This window comes from Curcuma longa, chromosome 4 (genome assembly GCF_044706935.1).
Source record: "Curcuma longa cultivar G26 ecotype Majalengka, Jawa Barat chromosome 4, ITB_CL_G26_1.1, whole genome shotgun sequence".
NCBI classification, from domain to species: Eukaryota; Viridiplantae; Streptophyta; class Magnoliopsida; order Zingiberales; family Zingiberaceae; genus Curcuma; species Curcuma longa.
This window is the reverse complement of record NC_133864.1, coordinates 17,704,718-17,728,095: the sequence shown is the minus strand read 5'-3', so window position 1 is coordinate 17,728,095 and position 23,378 is coordinate 17,704,718. Positions and strand designations below refer to the sequence as shown.

The window sequence follows — 23,378 nt, the reverse complement described above, 5'->3', positions numbered from 1 at the left end:
GATTGAGTTTGCTATAGTCAACTGATTGTTTTGAAGCTTTTAGATCATAAATTATTGTAGCAAGATAACCATTTCATTGTGTTTTTTTAGTCTACTTAATCTGCCATCAGTTGTCGACCAGACTTGCAAAAGCTTTGAGATCATCAACCTTGTAAAAAAGTAAGCATTTTTTAGTTGGATGAATCCACTATTAGTCGACTGCTCATGCACTAGTTGATTGACTAGTTGGATGTACTTTTTTTTCGAACAGAGACGAACACAAACATTATATTCTCTTTTCAACTTAGACCACTTCTAAGGTCTAGTCCGTGCCTAAGTCTAGTTTCACAAATAACCTTTTATACAAGTGCACTCAACTCTTAACTTTACCCAAAGTTAAATGCCATCCTCCTCTATGACTTCTCGTACTAAAAAGTTTTGCTTCCAAGTCTTCCTTGTTTGCCAAGCAACTTGCCACCCTCGATACATCAATTTACCAAGCATCTACCTGGATTTTCTTTATTGTACTTGGAATATCTATGAGTAATCTGCAGTTACAAACTTATTACATCATATGATATTCACAATAAGCTCTAACTTAAATCTTTTCTCAGACAACAAAACTACATATTTAAGGAGGGCATGATTACACCAACACAGATGTTTTTAAACTTCCTACTGTATATCCCTTGTCAACTGTAATTGATTAGTCCAAACGTGGACTTGTAGGCAGTCAATCCAATTTTATGTGGTCTATAATGAACATTAATATAATGTCTATACATTACAGTATAAAAATGGTTTTATTTATCTTTTTATTTGTTTTTATCAATTTTATTGTGTTCCAGGTATGAGATCTACAATATCATACCAGTATTGTATTCGTTTAATGGATCCTTGAGTTCTGCAGTAGATTAAAATTTCAAACACTGGACATTGTATGAGCCAATGCAATCACAAACTGGCTGGTTAGGTGTTGGCCCAAGCAATTTTCCCCTTTTCATCATGAAATGTCTCTTTGACGTCACAATGTAACAGATACATGCTTATACTAAAAGTTTTCATATTCATAGGTCCAGATAATACTTACCATGTTGTTTATTGACCTTTTCAATATATCCTGTTCCTTTGGTTCCTCTTGTCGTCTAGAAAGACCAATTACCTATTTATGTTGCATCCTTGAAATTGTCAACAAGCTCGAATTACTAAAAAAAACTATTTTTTGTCTCTGATTAGTTCATATCTATTCATTTCTCATATTAAGATTGTTTGTGAATGTGATTTTCTTTTTTTGTTTTTCTTGAACAAATAATCAGATGATGGAAATGTTTTATAGGCACCTTTAACTGATGCTGAAATTGAAGAACTTATTGCAGAGTTTCTTGAAGTTGAGAGTAAGGTATGTATTGTTTGCCTACTTTTCCTTGTGTTCTTTTCCATCCTATCAGGTTTAGTACCAACCAATGCTTTTTTTAGGCTGCAGAAGCACAAGAATCACTTGAACACGAGTCACTAGCTAATGTGGAAAGTGAAGTAAGAGCTGAGCTAGCTGAAAATCTCCATGGAGATGAGGTAGTTTTCCTTTTTGCATCTTGTTTGGAATTGCACTAAGTCTCTTGTTTTTTTTACACTTAATGATGTTTCTCTTTCTTTTCAGTTAGAATTGGCTGTATCAAAGGAAATGAAAGTACTTGTAGAAATGTGGACTGATACTCTTGACAATTTAGAGACTCAAAGTGCTATATTGTTGGTAAGTTCTCCCTATACTTTACACTGCTTAGGCAGGTGCTGTAAACTCTTCATCATACTTGATTAGTAGTTTATCTTCTTTATATAGGATGTTTATTTTGACTGACAATATCTTCTTCCCAAAGATTGAATAATTTATTCTTCTCTCTTCTTTGTTAATCCATGCTCCCTAAGGATGACTTTTGCCTGCTAGAATATTAGTCACCTCAATGTTTGAGGTCTCCATTTGGTGCCTGGCCGGACTAAAACCATTTCTATGTTGTTCATACTGTGGTTAGTATGAGATTGTGCTGATCAACACCAAGGGAGAATGAGGAATACTAAGAAGAAATAGGGGAGGTGGATAGCTATGAATTTTTTTGAAGTTCCTCCACATCTGCTGCTTTTAAAACCCTAGAATTTCACTCATAAGGGTCCACACACCCAAGTTGCTAGAATTGCGCACTCAAACCTTTGTTCATTTTCCAAGGTTTGAAATTTCATTGCACTTTCAACCTTCGTATTTTTCAATGTTTGAAAATCTCATTTCATATTGGAGATTCTAGTCCTTCTATGAAACAAGATGTGCCAGGCATGCCGTTGTTGGTGTATGCCATTGTTGGTGGGTGTGCTGACTATTAGAAGAGGAGAAGAAGGGGAAAAGAGCAGTGGAGGAGAGGGAAAGAGCAAGCTTCCAAAGTTAAACACGTAGGCGTTGACCATGGAAACTTCACATACAGCAAATCATGTGTCGATCATGAAAACTTTCTTGCTGACGCGTAGACGGAAGAAATACCTCCCATGAGTTTATGTACCAATTCTCTAGGCTTAGCACAAATGAAATGCATCACGAGGCATCACCTATACTTCTATGGGGCATAATCAAGCATCCTGCCTTGATTGCCCACTTGGCAGTGCCTTGCTGACCTCTTACCATGTCGAGGAAGCTTCATTGACTTCTCACCACATTGTGGAAGCACCACATCAACTTCGCCGACCTGTCACCGCGTCCCACAATCTTTGCTGGCCTCTCACCATGTCGCGGAAGTTTTACTGACCGTAGAGAACTTGTGTCATTTGTGGTCTTCTGAAGCAGCTCGCCTCGATCAAGCCATAGAAGCTTTGCTGACCTCACAACACATAGTGGAAGGTTGCTGACCTTGCATCGCTGAAGTTTCACTAACTTTAATAGAATCTTTTGCGGTGTTGGATGTGATGTTCTTGTTGTTTTGAGCAATTTTGCATGCTAGTTGGCTGATGGGATGAGAATTTTTGCTCATGCCAACTGACTCAAAATGAGATTTTAATCCATGCCATTTTCCTCCACTCAGTTATGCAATTGCCACATCTGGCCTACTGCTTCCATCTCAACATGGTTTTACTTTTATGTTTGCGAGTGCTGCTTGTTTCAGGTGCAGGGACTGAGACTTTAAACCTCAAATATTGTCATCGAGATTAATATTAGATGTGTAGTGATTTACTGAAATTTGCCCTTAAATTCTTCTGAGTGGTTTTCCTATTAAATTTTTTATTTTGTTCTAGCCTTTGTCGAATGTCATTTTAAAGCTCATTGTGCCAATTTAGTCCTGATTTATTTTAAGATTTGCTATCTTGTCAATAGGTCCCAACACATTTTTGCTTAAAAGAGAGATTATTCACAATTATCGATAATTGGAAAAGGATATTCCATGGACATTATAAATATGTGCATGTATATACCAATTGCCTCCATGGGTGTAGTGCAATGGTAAAAGGGCAAATAAGAGGACTAGAGTTCGAATTCCAATGGGGATGGTTTTGGAGGTCGGCTTTTGAGTGTGCATAAATTGTGTTTCGGATTTACTCAGTAAGTCAATAGGGGGAAAGACCATCTACCTCCAGAATTAGCATACCAACCAAATGTCTTTTGAGGCATTCTTGTTTCAAAAGATATCGATGATTTTAATAGACACTTATGATTTTAGTAGAAACATTGTTGTTTCCAAGGATATTAATCTTTTTCTAGTGTGCCGAGAGGATACAAGTAGTGAGGGACTCATTGACACGTTGAGACGCATGGAGTCGTGCAACTATATTTGGAAGTGAGAATACATGTGGTGTTGTGTTTTTGCTGAAGAGAATACCTGTGGTGCAAATTTGGAATGAAATATGGGTTTTAATTTTGTTCTAGAGCTGATAATCTCTTCAATTTAGGAGAAATTTTTGGTATTAGGGTTGTTTTGGAAGTATTTTATATGCCGAAATTTGTTTCCTAAGTTATTTGAGTTGTATTAGGTAAGTGGGCATTTCTTACCCATTTAGTTATGGAATGGACCGACCAATTAAATTGGAAAAGATGAGACCTAGGTCCTTGTTCGTGAAGTTGTATGAGTGGATCAGATGTGCAATTGAACCGGTTAACTAATTGTTTTTTTTTTTTGTCAAAATGACGATCTGACTAGGTTGGCAAAACCCTTAAAGCTACATTTTGTAAAGAATATCCTTCAATTGCCATTTGATAATAAAGGACAAAACCATCTTTCTATAATTAAAATCATAAATCCTTAACAAATCATTGCAGAATTGAAATATCCAAGCCCTAAGTCAGTCTTCATCACTTCATGTTTATTCTCTTTCTAATCAGTGCAATATCCATGCCTTAGCCAAAGTGCTGTCAATATTTTATTGGATTTATACCAAAGTGCTTGACACTTCATGTTTTAAACCTAAGTGCAATATGTAAAGTGGTATTAGAGCTAAAGCCAAATGGTTCAATTTTGATATAATTTGTGCTCATCCTTGTGGCCTTGATCTGTCTCCTTGTAGCCTTGACTCATCTCTTTATAGCCTCTACTCATCTCCTTCTAGCCTTGACTCGCCTCCTTCAACTTTGCTCTTGAGAAGCTCTTGTTATGATTATTCCTCCATGTCCCTACAAACTCGCTAATTGCTACTGCTGCATCCCACCACGTGACCTCACCATCAACCATCACTGCTCGCCTTGTAACCACTGCACCAATCACTGCTTGATGCCCACGATTGCAATCATAGCTGATGTCGACTCCATGACAGGACACCCAACAACATCCCAACTCCAATTAAGCACCACAATCTACTTGGTTTGATCGCTTTCCCTATTACATCAACATACAACAATGCAACCTCACCATCAACCTTTGCTGCTTGGCTCGTGACCATTGCATTCATCACCAATTGATGCTGACCATTGCAGTCATAGGCACCCAACAATATCCTCCAATGCCATTCATGTTCCACAATCTACGTTGTTGACCACCCTCGTAGCATTAACATCTGATGATGTGACCTATAAAATTGCCTACTTTTGCTTCTTGCTCTCACGTTGTCTGTAGTGTTTGCTTTTTCTGGATGCCCGACATTAGTTTACGCCACCAACCAAGCATCACATTCTCTGCTTACATGGATCATTGTGACTCTGTGACCTCCATTTCCGCTTGATTTCGCACCATTTTTGGTTCCCTACGCTAAACGTGTTGTCCTTATCCTCTGTCTGCTGTTGTGATGCTGGATAGCTATTTGATGTTGCCATGACCTTTTGATCTCCGATTCCCATTGGCTAGTGCGAACTGTGGCTTTACGTGCTTTGTCCACATGAAGATCGAGTTTGGATTGCAATTAGGGATCCAATTTATTTAGTCCATGTAAAAAGGGGGAAAAAACTTTATTTGTTACACTAATGAGGTAAGGAGTGTCTGAAGATTGTACAATGAGACTCTGTTTCTTTGAGGACCATGTTTTGCAAATTCTTTGGGGAAAAAGCTCACATCAATTTGGTAATATTCATTCCTCACTTGAAATTTACTTTGTTTAACTTGGTTTGTTAATTTGCACATAGACCTAGCTTTCTCACAAATCTACTTTTGTCCTTGCATGCTGCCCTAATCGTTTTGGTTATTGTGTTTCCTTGTTATATGATCCTTTATGTTAATTAATAACTTAATTCAAGTTCATTATGTGATAGCATGGAAGACAAGTTTAAGATCTTACAAATAAAGATCTCGAACAATTCAAACAGTATGCCACGGAAATACTTAGAAAATTGACCAAAGAAAAGAGTCCTGAAATAGTGGAACCATCATCTCATTTAACTCCACCAACTTCACCTACGATAATATCCATTGTGATCAATATTTTACTTTTGAAGAGGATCTCCTCCCTTAGCCTGATGCCCACTTTAGACCTATGTATGAGTTGGGAGATGTTATTTGTCTGGTCAAAATTGAAGCTCCTAACTTTCTGGTGTCCCTAATGCATTCCCAATTGAGTAACTGAGATAGAAGACTACTTTGATTAGTTTAACCTGACTTCAACCGAGTGAGCACAACCTTTTGAAGTCAAGTTTATAGGAGTTGCCAAGAAGTATTGACAAAATGTTCAAGATCACTATAATACCATAGGGCAATACTCATCACAGAAAGGTGAGTATCTTCTTATTCATATTTGTCTGAATGTTGCCTTAAAAATTCGTTTTAGAAACTTCAAGCATGATCCATTGATTTCGATTCTCTGATTCTTTCTATAGTGAGGGAAAGATTGATAACAATACTCATGAAATTGATACATTACTAAAATTTTCAATTTATAGGACATATTACTTATATTGAGGGACATTCGAGCCGTTTATTGTTTGTCAATATAGTTATAGGCCATGCTCTAGTGGCTTCAGTACCTACACTTTCTTCTACAATTGATTGTCCCCTTAGATTAAAGGCATTGTTGATATGCAAACAATCATAGCTCCACATACAAGTAACTGAAGATACCTAACTTTTGAAAGGGCTTCTAGATATTAATGATGCTTGGATCACAAAGGATGAAGTTCAACAACTTGCTATTGACTTCAGATGCACCACAAAGCACTGCTATGCACCTATTCTCGACGACTTAAAGCTTAATTGAACCTTTAATCCCCCACTCGAATGAGTATGAGTTGAAATCTTCTTGGTGGGTGAGAATCTTTGTGGGGGAGAACGATGCAAATTTGGAATTAATTATGGGTGTTAATTTGGTTCTAGAATTATTAATAGTCGGAGAAAGAGTTTTGGTAGTAGGGTTGTTTTTATAGTATCTTATATCTGCGATATGTGTAGACAATTTGTTTCCTAAGTTATCAAGTCGTATTAGGTAAGTGAGTATTTCTTATGTCATTTACTTTATTTTGTTTTCTAAGTTTACTTGGGATAAAGCCTTTAAAAAACCCCCAATTCTCCCTTTGTAATTTATCTTTTGCATTAATAAATTTTCTATTTAGTAATTTATTGGTTGAGAAGTCCGGTGCTCTGGATTCTTTTCCCCATGTTGCATCAACTGTAGATCTGTCGAAGAAGAACATGTTGTGGTCACACATCTGGGATCAAGCTAGAAGAAGACTCGTTGATTACTTTGTGCTAGAATTTGAGTTGAGAAAGTGTGGAAGGATGTGCAATTTTCTGTTGGTAGAATAATCACAAACCAACTAAGGAGATGAGCACATGCAACAAGATGTCTTTCGCTAGATTGGAGGATGATGATGCTGAACTTCTTGCGGAGGGATGACTTGTTTCACAATGCTCTCTATGGCCTTTCTCCAACAAGCAAGGAGACAGCACCCTTCTACAGAATGAAGTAGTTCGTCCATATGGGTTACAATTTGGTGGAAGATGTGAGCAAAAGTCAGACAAACAACAAGCCACTGAGTTGGGCGAGCATGAGAAGTAGGAAAGACACATGACTGGATAGAAAGGCTGTCTTGATCATTTTGAAATTGGCAGTTCCCTCGAAGGGGATTACTTTTTAAAACTCCTATGCTACAACAGTGTTCTACATATCATGGTAAGTGTGGAGATTTATATTAAATTGATTGTTCTTCTCTTGAGGAACAGTTGTTTCATGGTATATATAAGGCCCAACATAAACAGTAAATCTAAAACATCCAATGTGAGACTAAACCCACCACATATAGCTACTCCATTAACCCAATGACTCATAATTCCTCCAATAGAAAACATGCCAACCTTAGTGAGTTTCAAATTCCATAATTTGATCAGAGTTAGGCCAATTTGGCTTTAATTTTAACTGGTATAATGATCTAATAAAGGACAGGTATGTAGCAATTTGTTATGTTCCCCTACCTTTGAGCAGATCTATTATCTTTTTAAATATTTCTCTGAATGTATCAGGCATTCAGCTTGGTAAATTGTCATACTGGCCCAATTTATGCTATTGGTCCGGTATAGATTCGAAGCATAACAATAATGGGTGCTGATCCTAACCCTCTGCTATTAGTGGGCATACCTGACTGAGGATTGGAAACATGCCCCTGCACAAGACATTCTATCAATAACTGTAATGAAAACAATCTTGTGTTCTAATCAATAATCATGTTCACACATGGAAACAACATAAAACATTAATGGTCTACTTGTTATTTCCATCAAAATTGTGTCTTCTTGTGTTTATGGTTGGGAAAGACCGAATATTTCTAATTATCTCTCATAACTCTAATTGTAGTGGCGGTTTTCCTTCTTTATTTCTATTCGGGATTGACTTTAACAGCAACCACTTCCTTTTTAGAAGCTAAGTAATTTTGAACTTTGCACTTTGGTAATATAAAAATTGTCATTGATCAGATTGTTGATAATTCTGTTACTTTTATTTTTTAATGGCAATTTAAATCAAGTTTCCATAGTGATTTGATGATAACTTGATATCAGTTAATCATATCTTTCTTGGAGTTCATGCCTCAAAGGTCTTGACAGTTTTAGGATTTCTGAATTGTGATTGTTGGAACTCTGATTTCAATTTCACCACTCTTTATGTTTGTCATGCATCTGGTTAGCTCTTTAGAATATGTTCGTGTGACAGGAACAACTTGATGGAGCAGGAATTGAGCTTCCAAGTCTTTACAAATGGATAGAGAGTCAAGTTCCAGATTGCTGTAGAACTGAAGCTTGGAGGAAACGAGCTCACTGGGTCGGTACTCAGGCACCTGTTGAACTTAACCAATCAATTAGAGACGCTGAACATTATCTTCAATCCTGTCAACCTGTAAGGAGGTGAGACTTAATTCTTCGTGTGTCTTCATGTTGCAAGTTGCTAAATTAACTTATGTATTACTCTACTAGGAAACATGGCCGCGTCTTTGAGATAGGCTCTAGTGGTTATTTAGCCAAAAATCTTTCTGTCGAGGACAGTGACAACTTCAGGGAATATTCTGAGCAAGATTGGCATACATTTGATGAGATTATTCATTCTAATCAGTGGTCAGACATTAACTCACTTAGCAATAATTGGGCAGCTGTTTACCTGGCTAGTACTCCTCAACAAGCTGCAAATTTAGGTCTTAATTTGCCTGGAGTCAATGAGGTACAAATTCTCACCTGTGTGTTAAACCTTTCACTCTTCAGATTTGTGCATTCTTATCATCCGATGTTTTCATACAAAATATGTTTTCCTCTGAATCTGTCAGAATTCTCTTGCATTATTTCCTATTTCTTTGGAGGTTGGAAATACGTACATTATGAAAATAAAATAGTAGTTTCAGAATTTGAGAAAAGTGAAGCTTGACAGGAAGTGAGGAATGGGTAAAATATGTATCATGTTCTACACAAATGACTATACATGAGATTTCACACTCCATTTTTCTGTTCTTTAATGATTTTCGTTGTAAGCTTATTGGTAAGTTCATTTTCTGCATATTGGCTAGGCTGGTGGACCAATATATTGTTGAACGTTGATAGAAAAAGTTTTCTAGTCTTATCTTTTTCATTTACTCAAAAGTAATTTTGAAGATTAGGGACAACGTTGAGCCCTACAAGGTCTTGAGTTTCCTCGGCAATGACACTAACAGCGACACGATTAAGGGCAGGACCTATATGAGTTCTACAAGGTCTTGGGGTTCTTCATTTCTTGCCAATATGACTATTAGAGATATTAGCTTAATAGGTTTACTGGTGTTGTGAGTTTAGTCCCACTTTGGCATTTTAGTTTTGGAATTTTATCATGAGCCCTACAAGCATGTAATTACCTTTCACAATGTAGTAATATATTTTCTTCTTTCAAATTTTACTTGGTACCAAAGTTCCCTTCCTAGAGGTTCAGTTTTTCAAAGGAGGTATGCCTCTAAGAGGAAGGTCCTTGGTCCCCTCCCTTATCTCTCATTCTCCCCTAGTTGCTGCATCCTGCATGCATCATTGAAGCCCCATGCGTGTCTCCTCTGTGGCAAGGAGTTCCTTCGCACACTATGTACCCTGGGGCCTCTCTTATTGTAGAGCCTCAAAACCATCTTCATGAGCCTTTTCTGCATGCAAGCCTTTGACTTCTTAGTGTAAGTTGTGCGAACCTTTGGCTTCTCGTATGTTCGCAACCCTCGTAATCCAAATTATGATGATCCTTCAGCAAGTGTCATCCATCTCACTTGTTGTCCATGCACCACTCATGCTTGTTTGTGTTACCTCTCACGCCCACTGCACTGTTGCCTTCATGTCAACTCTTCTCCTTGTGATTCATTCACCTTCCTCACACCAATGCTTCTCCTTGCGATTCATCCACCTTTCCTCACACCAATGCTTCTCCTTGCAATCCTCTGCAATGGCACAATGTCCTCCACTAGACATCAACAATCTTCTTCTCTCTGAGTGCTTGCACTGTGTCAGTGTGCCTCACATTCTTTCATGTGATATCACATGGTCTCACGTTTCATGATGGATCAGCTTTTGTTGAGATCACCCTCATTATCTTCATGCTTCTCATTAAGTTCCTTGATCTGATGGATGGAGCAGCGCTTGGTTGAGTATGCCATTTCTCTTCTCTTTGGAAGACATTATCTAGGTTAACTCAATTTCTGTCTATTTGTGATGCAGTCCTTTTACATCTCCCAGAACAGCTTTGTGGGTTGACATTTTAATTCATTTTAGGACATAGATGTTCATTAATGCCGGTTCACAAATGTTTGTCATTGTTGGTTCAAAACGTGGATGAAAATGAGAGTTGGGGTTAAATCTAGATAAGCAATGTTAAAATTAATAAGCTATACAACATAAATCTTGATCTTGTTAATTACAAGGTTAGGTTCACCCCTAAGTGATGTGACTTGTGATATACCCTTGCATAGAGCTCATAGATCTCAATGGAGGGATAAAGTTCATGTAATCAACACCAAATAGCTGGGGCGTAATTGATGTTGGTGATACATTGATATTAACAACTTCTTGTTGTTATTTTTTTCTTTATTCAAGGAGTACTTAGTATGAAGGGGAGCTTTGGCGCAACAATAAAGTTGTTGCCGCGTGATCTGCAGGTCACGAGTTTGAGTCTCGAAAATAGTCGTTTACAAAGTAGGGTAAGATTGCGTACAATAAATCCTTCCTTGGGATCTTATATTGGTAGGAGCTCCGTGCACTGGGTTGTACTTTCTTTAAGGAGTACTTAGCATGCACATATTGTGATGACAATGACCAATAGATGTTTGCTAGCCTTATTATTCAAGGAGTGCTTAGTATGTTATGCTTTTAAAATACACTCTGCTCTTTCATATTGCTTGGCTATGCCATTTGAAGAAATTGATGATCTTCTTTTTTTCTTCTTACTCAAGGAAAAAATTTACATCCTAATATATAGAGTATACATCTACTAAACTAGGAAATCGAATATCTACAAATTAGGAAGACAATCAATTAGTTGATTATAATTTTCTAAATTTGGTACTACCAAAAATAAATAAATCTTAATCTTTTTTAAATACAGAAACTAAATCTCCTATTTTTACACTCCCCCTCAAGCTGAGTTGTATATGTTATACAAACCAAACTTGGAATTCAACTCATCGAAACTGACTCTTGGAAGTGCCTTGGTGAGGACATCAGCAATCTGCTATCTTGTAGGAATGTAGCTAAGCTGAATGATTCCTATGTCGACCTTTTCAGAGATAAAATGACGATCAATTTCAATATGTTCCATCCTATCATGATGCTTTGGATTTTTAGCTATACTAATGGCTACGTGGTTGTTAGTAAACATTTTCACCAGGTTTTTCACCAGGCTTGAACTTCAATATTGAGTTCCCTTAGCAATCTTTGTAACCACATTCCTTCACATATACCAGGAGCAAGAGCTCGATATTCCGATTTGGCACTGTTGTGAGAAACCACAACCTATTTCTTGCTTCTCCAAGCGACAAGATTCCCCCAAACATAGGAGCAGTAACTAGTCGTTGACCTTCTATCAGTTTATTCTCCTGCCCAACTTGCATCTGTGTAAATCTCAATTACATGACTTTCACTCTTTTTGAAGAGTAATCCACGACCAGGAGTCATCTTCAAGTATCTCAAAATTCTGGTCACTGCATTTAAATGATCCTCAGTTGGAGTATTCATATGTTGGCTGACTACACTCACCAAATAAGCAATGTTGGGTTGAGTGTGTGATAGGTGAATGAATTTTCCAACCAGCCTTTGATACCTACCCTTGTCAACTGGTGTACCTTCTTCACTTCGATTCAGTTTCTTTGTAGAATCCATAGGTGTATCGACAAGTTTGCAACCAAGAAAATCAGTTTCATTCAACAAGTCCAGTATATACTTCCTTTGTGATATAACAATACCCTCCTTTGATGGAGCCACTTCCATTCCGAGAAAGTATCTCAGTGTCCCGAGGTCTTTGATTTCGAATTTGGTTGCCAACAATTTTTTCAGCCTAAGATTTTCCTTTGAATCATCTCCAATAAGGATGACATCATCTACATAGATTATAAGAATTGCCATTTTTCTCCTAATCCACCTTTAACAAACAATGTGTGATTTGCCTGATACTGTGAATACCCATTGATTGTTAAAGTCTTAGCAAATATTTCAAACCATGCGCGAGGAGACTGTTTTAAGCCGTACAATGACTTCTTTAATTTGCACACCAAGTTTCGGTTTGACTTATTTTCTAGTCCAGGAGGTATAATCATGTAGACTTCCTCTTCGAGATCTCCATTCAAGAATGCGTTCTTGACATCAAGTTGATATAATGGCCAATCTTGATTTATTGCTAAGGATAGTAACACTCGAACTGTGTTTAGTTTGGCCACTAGTGTGAAGGTCTCTTGATAGTCAATTCCGTAGGATTGAGTGAACCCCTTATCCATAAGTCTTGCCTTGAACTTGTCTATACTGCCATCAGCTTTGTACTTGACGGTAAAAATCCACTTACACCCAACCAGATTTTTTCCAGATGGTAATGTTGTCAAGACCCAGGTGTTGTTGTTTTCTATGGCCCAAACCTCTTCTTCTACAACTTTCCTCCATTCTGGTCTTATGAGAGCCTCTTGAATAGATAGGGGCACTTTAACACTGTCCAGATTTGTGACAAATGCCTTGTAAAATGGAGACAACTTTCCATATGCAACATATCTTTGAATTGGATGTTCAGTGCATTTACGGATCCCTTTCCTATGAGTAATGGGAAAATTTGAATCATCAATTATAGAAGCAGGAGTATGATGAGGAGAGGAATCCATACCATCGTGAGTGTCAAATACAGTGCGATTTGGTTCTTGTGTTTGAGAGTGCTGAGTTTGCAAAAGTTCTCCGATTTGCTTGGTTGTTGTTCTCCTTCTGTAGACACGAAGCTCAGTATTATTGGTATCAAGTTGCAACGAATTTTGGGCTTCTGTAGTGACAGGGATGGTTTGAAAAGGTGCAAGGACAGGAGTAGTATTGGAATCTAAAGGAATAACACTGGAATCAGGTGTAGTACTGGAATTTAAAGGTTGATCGAATGGAACAAAAACCGATTGAGTATCCTGAAGTAGATCCCAAATCTGATATTCTTTGGAACTATTCTCCCCTTGAATGTCGGATTTGGGAAAGTAGGATTGACTCTCGAAGAAGGTAACATCCATGGAATTGTAGATTTTCTTGGTAATAGGAGAATAACATTTATAACTTTTTTGATGAGAAGAGTACCCTAAAAAGATACACTTGAGTGATTTTGGATTGAGTTTGGTACGATGACTATGATGAATGTGGACGAAGGCGATGCACCCAAAGATCCAAAGAGGAAGATCAGAGGTGAAAGCAAGAATTTGAGGATGTGTTGTGGTGAGAACATGACAAGTTGTTTGGTGTTTAGGAACATTATAGTGAACATATTGGCATGACTTCGCATCCGGTTTAGCCACTCCGATTTGTTATAGTGTCGAACTTATATGAACAATTCCATGTTTTGACAAGTAACGACCGAGAATGGAGTTGAAATAGTCATTTGTGTTATCAGTTTTGAGAACCTGGATTTGACTTGTAAATTGGGTTGAAATCATGGTATGAAAGGATTGAAAAATTATGGCCGTTTCAGATTTTTCTTTCATGAGAAATGTCCATGTGGTTCTTGTGTGATCATCGATGAATGTTACAAACCACGGAGCCTCATTGATATTTTTCACACGTGATGGCCCCCAAATATCACTATGAATGATTGAAAATAGATGTGACGGTTTGTATGATAAACTTGAGTATTCATGTCATGTATGCTTTGCTAATTGGCAAATAACACACTGATAATAATTGAAATCCTTATTGATGAACAAATTAGGGAACAATTTTTTAATATAAGCAAAGTTTGGATGACTAAGACAATAGTGCCACAACATGACTTGACTCTCTACTGGGACAGACTTAGACTTGGGAACAGACACAAAATTAGAAGCAAACTTGACAGACTTTGGACTTGATTCTGAATCACAACTTGATTGATGAACTTGTCTACCCGGGAGGTTCTTTTGTTTAGCAAATAAAGTCCTCCATGCATATCAACACTGCCAATCACCTTCCTTGAATTCATTGCTTGAAACACACAAGAATTAGAATGAAACTTAGTAAAACAGTTGAGATCCTGAGTGATCTGACTGATAGAAAGTAAATTGCAATTCAACTTTGGACCAAGAAGAACAGATGAAAGATGTAAGCCTGCTGTAATATGTATAAATCCTGTTCCTACAACTGGAGAAATTGTGCCATCTGCAAATTTTACTCTTGAGTGACTAGAACAAGGCTGAAAGTTCGTGAGAATGCTGGAATCTCCTATCATATGGTTTGAGGCTCTTGAATCAACAATCCACATCCTTGGCTGATCAGTTCGAACATAAAAAATAGAAGACGGAGTACCTTGATGTGGAAAAAAGCTAGTATGTTGCTCAGTCGGAGAAGCAAATTTTTGATTGGACCCAGGAGTCTGACTAAGCATCTTTTGTAGTGCTTCAATTTGCTCCCTTGTAAATGGAATGCTTTTTATCTGTTGATGCGGCAGCATTGGCACGGGAATCTCTGTCCTCACGATTCCAGGACTTCTAATCAGTAGGTATTCCATGCAATTTCTAACAAGTTACATTCACGTGTCCAGGGTTTTTGCAATAATCACACCATGGACGACATTTTCCATCCCTATTGTTCACATGTTATGTGAAGGGCTATGAGTAAATAGGGATGGACCTTAAATTGCAGGGGTGATCGTGGCTTCGGGCAACATTAATTTCTTCCTGCTTTCCTCCCTTCGAACCTCTACAAAAACTTCCTGAATGGTGGGAAAAGGTTTCATCCCTATAACTCTCCCCTTGACTTCATCTAAGTCTCTATTCAAGCCAAGAAGAAACTTTATAGTCCGTTTTTGTTCAACAATCTGCTGATAGATGGATGAATCATTAGCACACTTCCACGGATGTGTCTCATACAAATCCAATTGCGACCAGCAGCGAGTAAGCATGTTAAAGTACTGCGTCACATTTGGGTCTCCCTGCTTTAGATTGTATAGCTGTGTCTCAATCTTAAATAATTCTGAGGTATTCTCTGTGTTGGAATAAGTCTCACGGGCAACATCCCATATCTCCTTGGCTGTTTTATGAAGTAAAAAATTCTCTCCAACTTCATTGGTCATAGAGTTTATTAACCACGACATAACTAGATGATCATCAGCCTTCCATGAGTGAAATTTTGGATCTGTGGTCTTTGGAGCAACGGTTTCACCGATGAGATGTCCATCCTTGCCTCTGCCACACACGAACATTAACACAGATTGGGACCATTGCAGAAAGTTTTGGTCCATTCAGTTTGTGATTTGTAACAAGGTGTGGAGAAAAATCAGGAATGAGTGAAACTGCAAGAATGGACTTTGATTTGGAAGTCACTTCTGAGAAAGTTGAGGGAGATGCCATGCTGCCAGAAAACAAAAAGAACAAAAGGAAAAATTCACCTAGAAAAAAATATAAATCATATGAGAAAATTACTTTGAGACCATGAAGAAATTGATGATCTTCCTTTTTAGCTCGATATTCTGCCTCCGCACTGGATCTTGCCACAACATTTTGCTTTTTGCTTTTCCAAGAAATAAGGTTATCTCCGACAAATATGCAAAAACCAGAAGTAGATTTCCTATCAATGGGAGATCCTGCCCAATCTGCATCAAATATCCTACGACTCGAGTATGTCCTTTGTCTTCATACAAAAGACCCTTTCCTGGAGCACCTTTGATATATCGAATAATGCGAGTCACAGCATCCCAATGTTCCTTGCATGGAGAGTTGAGAAACTGACTTACTACACTTACTGGAGTAACAGTAAGATAACTTAATCTGCCTACTAATCGCCTGTATCTTTCAGCTTCCCCCCTGATTTGGCATAAGCTTGATATTAGGATCCATGCGGGGTCCGAGTTTGGTGAAATCCCGAGATGATCACTACCTGTGATAACAATATCATCGACATAAACTACTAAGTAGATGCAACCAGTAGAAGAGTGTCGATAAAAAACAGAATGGTCAGCCTCACTCCGAATCATGCCAAATTGTTGGATTACAATCGACAACCGACAACTGACTTCCCTGATGGTAGAGGAACGAGATCCCAAGTCTCACTGCTCTGCAAGGCACACATTTCATCGAGCATTCACCTGCAGTCTTCGGGAGAGAAACAGACGACAAGGAGGAAAGACAAGCAAAATAGGAAGGAGAAACACGATGATAACTCAAAGAAACATAATGAGGAGAAGGATTACGAGTGGAACGCATACCTTTTCCGAAGTGCAATGGGAATATCAGTCTCAGGAGATGGGACCAGAGGACGAGGTGAAAGACTTGAAAGGATATCAGTGGTGTTCGGCGGCAAAGTAGGACGAGGACGACGCTGATAAACCTGCAATGGAGGAGATGTCCTCGGAGGCGACAGAGACTCTTCCGGAGGATAAAAGATAGCCGTAGAAGAAGAAAACTCAGACGGAGATCCGTTAGGCCCAAAAAATGGAACCGAATCAAAGAATCAGAGATGGTTGTTTGTACCCTTTCTGAGACCGTGAGTACCCAAGAAAGACACACTTGAACCTCAATGCCAGGATCGAGAGCATGAGTAAAGCATATAGAACCAAAGACCTTAAGTGGTAAAGGGTGAAGAGACTGATTAGGATAAAGAATATGATGAGGTATTTGACCTTGTAGAGTGGAGGAAGAGCATGCATGGTAGCAAGTACAACGTCACCCCAAAACTACCGTTGCGCCAAGGCTCCCCCATGAGATGCCAAGAAGGTTCACTCTGTAAGGTTCTTTAAAAATAGAAAACAATTCTTTTTATAACCAAGTACTTCTTAAAGGTAACTCAAATGGAAAAAAAAACATCGGAATTTACATCTTAATATATAGAGTATATATATGTCCCAACTACATAAACTAGAAAATTGTTGAAGTCGATATAGGCCATGAGACTCATATCTACAAAGGAAACAGAAGATTTTGTAAACGAGATGACACAATCAAGAGACTGAGTAAGCTGACTAATTGGAAGATAATAAATTAAAGGGAGCAATCAATTAGTTGATTGAGACTGAATCTTTAGAGATAATCTATTACCAGTGATATGATCGGTGGCCCCGGACTAAAAATAAATAAATCTTAATCCGAAGTTTTTTAAATTTCAGAAAGTCGTCACAGAACCCTTACTGAATGATCTCCTATTTCTACACCTTTTTGTAACTTGTTTGACATTTTTTTTTTCCCCTACTTCCCCTTCTTTGGTTCCTCAATTTGCATTTGTGAGCACGATGCAGTAAAGTACCTCTAAGACTTAGGAAGGAAAGTTTTATAAAACGACGGTTCAAACGGCTGTGCTTCCTTCTTCTTCTCACGCGACGGGAAAGCTTTCTTCGGCGGCCGACTATGTTCTGCCATGGGCGTTCATATGAAGCTAAATGTTGAGCTATGACTCGCGCAGAGGAGCACATGAGCAGAATCAGCGTCGAAAGTTACAAAGATGAGGACGTTAAGGTAGATGTGCGGATATACAAGGATGGATAAGATAAGAAATGAAAATATTAGAGAGAAAGTTAGGGTTGCACTTATTGTGGGAAAACTCAGGGAGACACGTTTAAGATAGTACAAATATGTACATAGACGACCAATAGATGTTCTAGTTGGCGATGTGAAACTATGACAAATGTGCACATCAAATGAGGAAGAGGAAAACCAAGAAAGACTTGGTTAGTAACAATAAAACAAGATATAATTAATTTAAATATAAATGATGATATAGTAGGAGATAGAGCTTAATGGCGTAGAAGGATCCATATAGCCGACTCCACCTAGTGGGATAAGACTTAGTTGTTGTTGTTCAATTTGTATTTGTCTTCCTCATGAAGCATGCTTTGCTTTTTTTCATCCAAAATGCTTGTATCTCAATCAGCTATTTCTGTTTTGGCCTTTCATAGGTAGAGGAGATTGGTGAAATTGAAGGTAATCCATTATACGCTGAAGCAATCCAAAATGAAAAGGAGATTGGTTTTTCGGAGGAACAAAAGAGAAACTACAGAAAGGTGTGGTGCCATTTTCAGAGTTATAAGTTACCACATCTTTTATTTTTTGTAGTATGCTTGAATTTCAGTCATTGAGCTTTAAGTATTATGGTTTTTGAGTTGACTGTTACTTTTTTTAAATTACATTCTATATTCTGTCAAATATTATTGGTCATCTAGTGTTGCCTGCAATGATTCTTTACTTCTATTTTTCCTATATATTGTATTTCTCATATAATGCCAGCTTGTCTAGTTCTTTTGTTGCTTAATAACATGTGCAGTTAAAGTTCAACTTTTCTGAATATTGTTATTTTTATTGTGTAACTGATTCAGCAACTGATATGCATTTAAAACAAAGGTTCAAAATCTCGAGCTATAGCAGAGTTTCGGTCTTGACTGCAACTATATTGTTCAGACATATGATGCCAGTAGAGAATTAGATGTAGAAGAAGGAGATAAAAAAGAAGAATAAGGACACATCTATATTCCTAACTCCCATATAGAATCGTACAATTTTAACATTGTATTGAATGAATAAATGCTTAAAAAAACATCATTTCAATTCATATTGACGTAGATTGTAACATATCAAAGGGTGTTGAATGTTTATGACACAATAATCATCAACATGATTGACACAACGACACACTACAACCACGACCCAGCCTTTATCCACTATATGGATCCTCCTACGTCATTGAGTTTGATTCCCTACTATATCCTCATCTATATTTAAATAATTTTTATCTTGTTTAAATTATTGGCACAACAACACAAGATAAATTACTTATGTCAAGTAGTTTCGAATTTTGATAATTTATCAGAACGATATGTTTGACCGTGTTGCATGACACAATATGAGATTTTAAAGCATGCTAAAAACTTACACTAGTATTGAAGAGTCATCACCTTTCCAATATCCAACATTTTTTTTGTTTGGTGATGTAAAATCATTTTTTGATATTTTAAATGGAAGTGTAACAAAATAATTGACCCATAATTCAACATACATAAACCAATTTATATAAGGCAGTATCATCCTCCAATTGTTTCAGAAGTGGACTGGTAGATGATCTATGTTCTAAATCTTCTTTCCCTAAAACCCGTAAGTAATTATTTCATTGAATATTGGGATCCCTAAATATGCATGAAGAAGAAGAGGAAAGAAATTAAAGGCAAATGAATGGATACACATGGAAACCAAAGCACGAATATGTGAGTAATGAAGGGATGAAATATTGGGGTAGACCTTAGATGACTCTACTGGCCAGGAAAATAAAAGCATGCCATTTTTGGTATTGCAATCTGGAGTTGAAATGTGAGTTAATTTTGAAAGGAACAATCTGTTGGGATTCACTCTTCATACTCGACTGCTTGATAACAAGCTAATGAAGGAAAGGACATCATTGTCTTACTTCATTCATATTTTACTCAATTTTGTATTTCTATCTCATTGTTTTTGGAGTTGAGACATGCAATTTTTTTACATCTGTTGCTGGACCAGTTGGGCTGCTGTGTGTGGATTTGTTTCACGTGTTGGTATGCATGGTGCAGGTTATGTAACTGTCTTGACTTGTATGAATACTAGTAAAAAAATTTTAAACATTTATAGAAGAACTTGGCATGCTTATGTGAGACAAGCTTATTCTTTCTTTAGGTCCAGTTTCCTACTAAGATAACATAGGAACTGTGGAAGTAAAGATGCCGGGGAGAAGTTTGTATAGGTGCTCTTTTCCTCCATTTCTTTTAGCAGAGATAGTGGGAGGAAAGGAAGAGGTTGAGAAAACATTTCTCTAATTTCTTCACAAATTGCTTTTGTAAGATTTGGGCAGAAGCAATACTGTTGGTAATTTCTAGTCAAAATCAAAATTATTATTCAAAATGATTATATTAATAATTCTTTTTATATCTTTTAAAATTAGCATTCGTATAGATTTAAACTATTGAAAGGGAGTCTTGGCGCAATGGTAAAATTGATGTCGTGTGGCCTTGTGGTCATGGGTTCGAGTTGTGGAAACAACTTCTTGCAATGAAAGGTAAAACTGCGTACAATAGATCCAATGTGGTCTTCCTCGGGATCTCACATTGGCGAGAGCTCCGTGCACTGGGCTACAATTTATATATTTAAACTATTCCTGTTATTTTCTTCCAAGGAATCCTAAACACAGAAATCTATTCCTATTTGATTCCTCTAGATGTTTTCCCTACTTTTTTTTTGTAGGTATTTGCTTCTCATTGGAAATTGACCCTCGTTCTTTGTTTTTTTGCGTGTGTTTCTCTCTTGGCTTTTCACGCTGGACTTCTTGTCTTGCTTGAGGTCTTTTCCTCATTCCATTTTCTTTCTGTTTCTTCGGCAATGTTTCTTCGTACTTATCTTAATGCCTTCTCTATCTGGATTCTATCATGCTTTTAAAAAGGTGTTTGGACATAAAATTACCAAAGAGAGCCTAAGAGGTTGCAAGAAAGGATTTGATGGCGTTTAGGATGCTAAGAGAGAATTCAATGATGCCAGAAGATGGTGCTACTAGAGGCATTGTTTTAAAGTATTTTTCCAATTTTTACCATATTTTAGTCCAGGCTTCAACTGATCCATATTTTTTTTTATAATTCTTTACCATTCATTTTTTTTTGGAGAAGAGAATGAATAAATATTTTACACCAATCATGATTCAATCTCTGGTTGCCTAGTTCATCAAGAGCAACTCACCCTCTTAATCAAATAGTTTTTCATGATTTGAACCCTGGTCATCTGGATTGCTATGGTGCAATCTTACCATTTTGCAAAAGGCTTGTGCTTTGGATCTTTTATTGTTAATGCTCATTTCATGTACAATTCTTGTTGAACTTTAGAAGGGTTTAGGAGATCAAGGTATAGTTGTTTAATAAGTTATTCCATAAACTTTTGAGAATTAAAGTATGCCCTAGTAATGGAGGAATAAGCTTTTTCTATCTCAATGTTAAGTCTAATTATAGAGGGATTAGCTTGATAAATTAGAACTGGAACTCTGGTAAAGTGTTATACAGATTGAGGATAAGAGATCTGGCAAACATTTTTTTTGAATCAATTTGGTCATGCATATAGAAGATACACTACAAGTTCTATTTATTTAATAAGACAACTAATGGAAAAGCACAGAGAATAGGATGATTTGTACCTGATTTTTATTGACACAGAAAAAGCTTAACTAGATTAAATTTGAAGTTTACATCAAGGCTTAACTTGGACTCCCTATCTCTTTTATTAGCACTAGATAAACTCACCGACATATTACATTGAAGATAAACCTTTCCTTGGTGCATCCTACCATTTTGCCCTAGCTGATGAGCTTGTAAATATATTAAATTTGGAGTTTGAAATGTCGAGAAAAACTAACACCTTTTGCTTTGGAAAAAGTTTTCTGTTTTCATTGTCTTTGACTTTTTTTATTTCTTTTATTTCTTGTTTTTTGGAAACATCAACAAGAAATAAAATTTGATATATAATGGATCTATTATATAGCAGAAAGTAGATATTGATAAAGATTTCGTTAATTAGAGAAAGCATGGTTGATCAAATAGAACCCAATTTGTGGAGGCTTTTGTGGTTGTCGTATACCCTTTAGGATGACAAGAAAATTTGATAAACTGTGTGGTATGACTTACCATACCTTATGGATTGTGTTGAGTTGTAGAGAAGCAATGTGTGCAAAAAATTATGGTAACATAGATGGGAAAGCTAAGATGGACATGTAGCTTTACTAAAAAGGACAAAATAAAATAGTTAATTTTTGAGAGTAACTAGGTGCAATTTCAGTAGATGGTATAATGACATAAGCAAGGGTCGAATCCCAACAAAGTCGTGTGACTATACCCTCCCACATGGGGGCCTGTTTTGATTTCTTGATTTACCTCTCTACGGATGGCTGTGGGGTGTCCGGGTCAGCATATGACCTTTTGCTGCAGCAATAGATGATATAATGACTGAAGATGGTACAGACAAATTCAAATTTAATTCATATTCTATAGTTAAAATGGTTGAAACACATAGAGTGAAAGGTGCAAGTGATAGAGGGAGACTACATGAATACTAATAGTGAGATACTCTTCCTTGCATAGAGTTCAATGGACAGAGGTAAGGTGTATATAACTGACCCTTAATAATAGGGATAAACATGGGCTTATAATAAGGATAATGATGTTTTCTTTCTGTATGGCTATTGTTTGTTGCCCTACATAGTTGTGCAATTTGTTTTTGTTATTTTTTTTTACGACACCCAAAGTCCCAGGCCAATGATGGAAGAAAAACAGAAATTGAAGGGTGATCCTGCCCCTAGGGAAGATGGACCATTAAAATACTTCACCTTCCAAACGATTTTATACTGGATCACTAATCTTGATTGCGCAGCACTATATGGTTAACTGGATCTAAGGGAACTCATGCTCACAATTTTCTTCCAGTATGATTTCCCTCTTTGAGTTGTCATATATATGTGCCCATCCTTTCCTGAGACATAAGTATTGCACTTATAGGACAGTACCAGACTGAGCAGGAAGCCAGCCATAGGAAGGCTTGTTTTACTTGTTCTTTGATTACAGATATCATGATATAGTAAGAAAGTGGATTATCTTCAGCTTTGCAGCAGTTCTCCTTACATTGTATGGCATAACTGGCATGTAATAACTGTATGATACATTTTAAGATTTTTCATTGCTCGTAGTCTTGTTTATTCTTCATGAAATGAAACAATTTTCCCCAATTTTTGCAGGTTGGAGAAGAAGATGACTTGAAAGTATCAAAGAAACTTCAACTTCGTTTGAAACAAAGGAGAAAAAGAAAAGTAAAATATTAGACTGTGCCCCTTTCCAAATGGATCTAATCTTTTGTA

General features: G+C 37.1%; 1 protein-coding gene across 7 annotated transcripts in view; it reads left to right on the top strand.

The window, feature by feature from the left end:
• The window catches only part of LOC141828704 (protein CHROMATIN REMODELING 20), a 59,151-nt gene that overhangs the window by 5,630 nt on the left and 30,143 nt on the right, over positions 1-23,378 (top strand). For all 7 annotated transcript variants that reach the window (XM_074716165.1, XM_074716164.1, XM_074716167.1 and 4 more), the window contains 7 exons: positions 1,316-1,378; positions 1,456-1,551; positions 1,637-1,729; positions 8,569-8,759; positions 8,829-9,069; positions 18,430-18,534; positions 23,259-23,330. In XM_074716165.1, the coding sequence (XP_074572266.1) occupies positions 1,316-1,378; positions 1,456-1,551; positions 1,637-1,729; positions 8,569-8,759; positions 8,829-9,069; positions 18,430-18,534; positions 23,259-23,330 (861 nt within the window). The remainder of the gene's footprint in view (positions 1-1,315; positions 1,379-1,455; positions 1,552-1,636; positions 1,730-8,568; positions 8,760-8,828; positions 9,070-18,429; positions 18,535-23,258; positions 23,331-23,378) is intronic.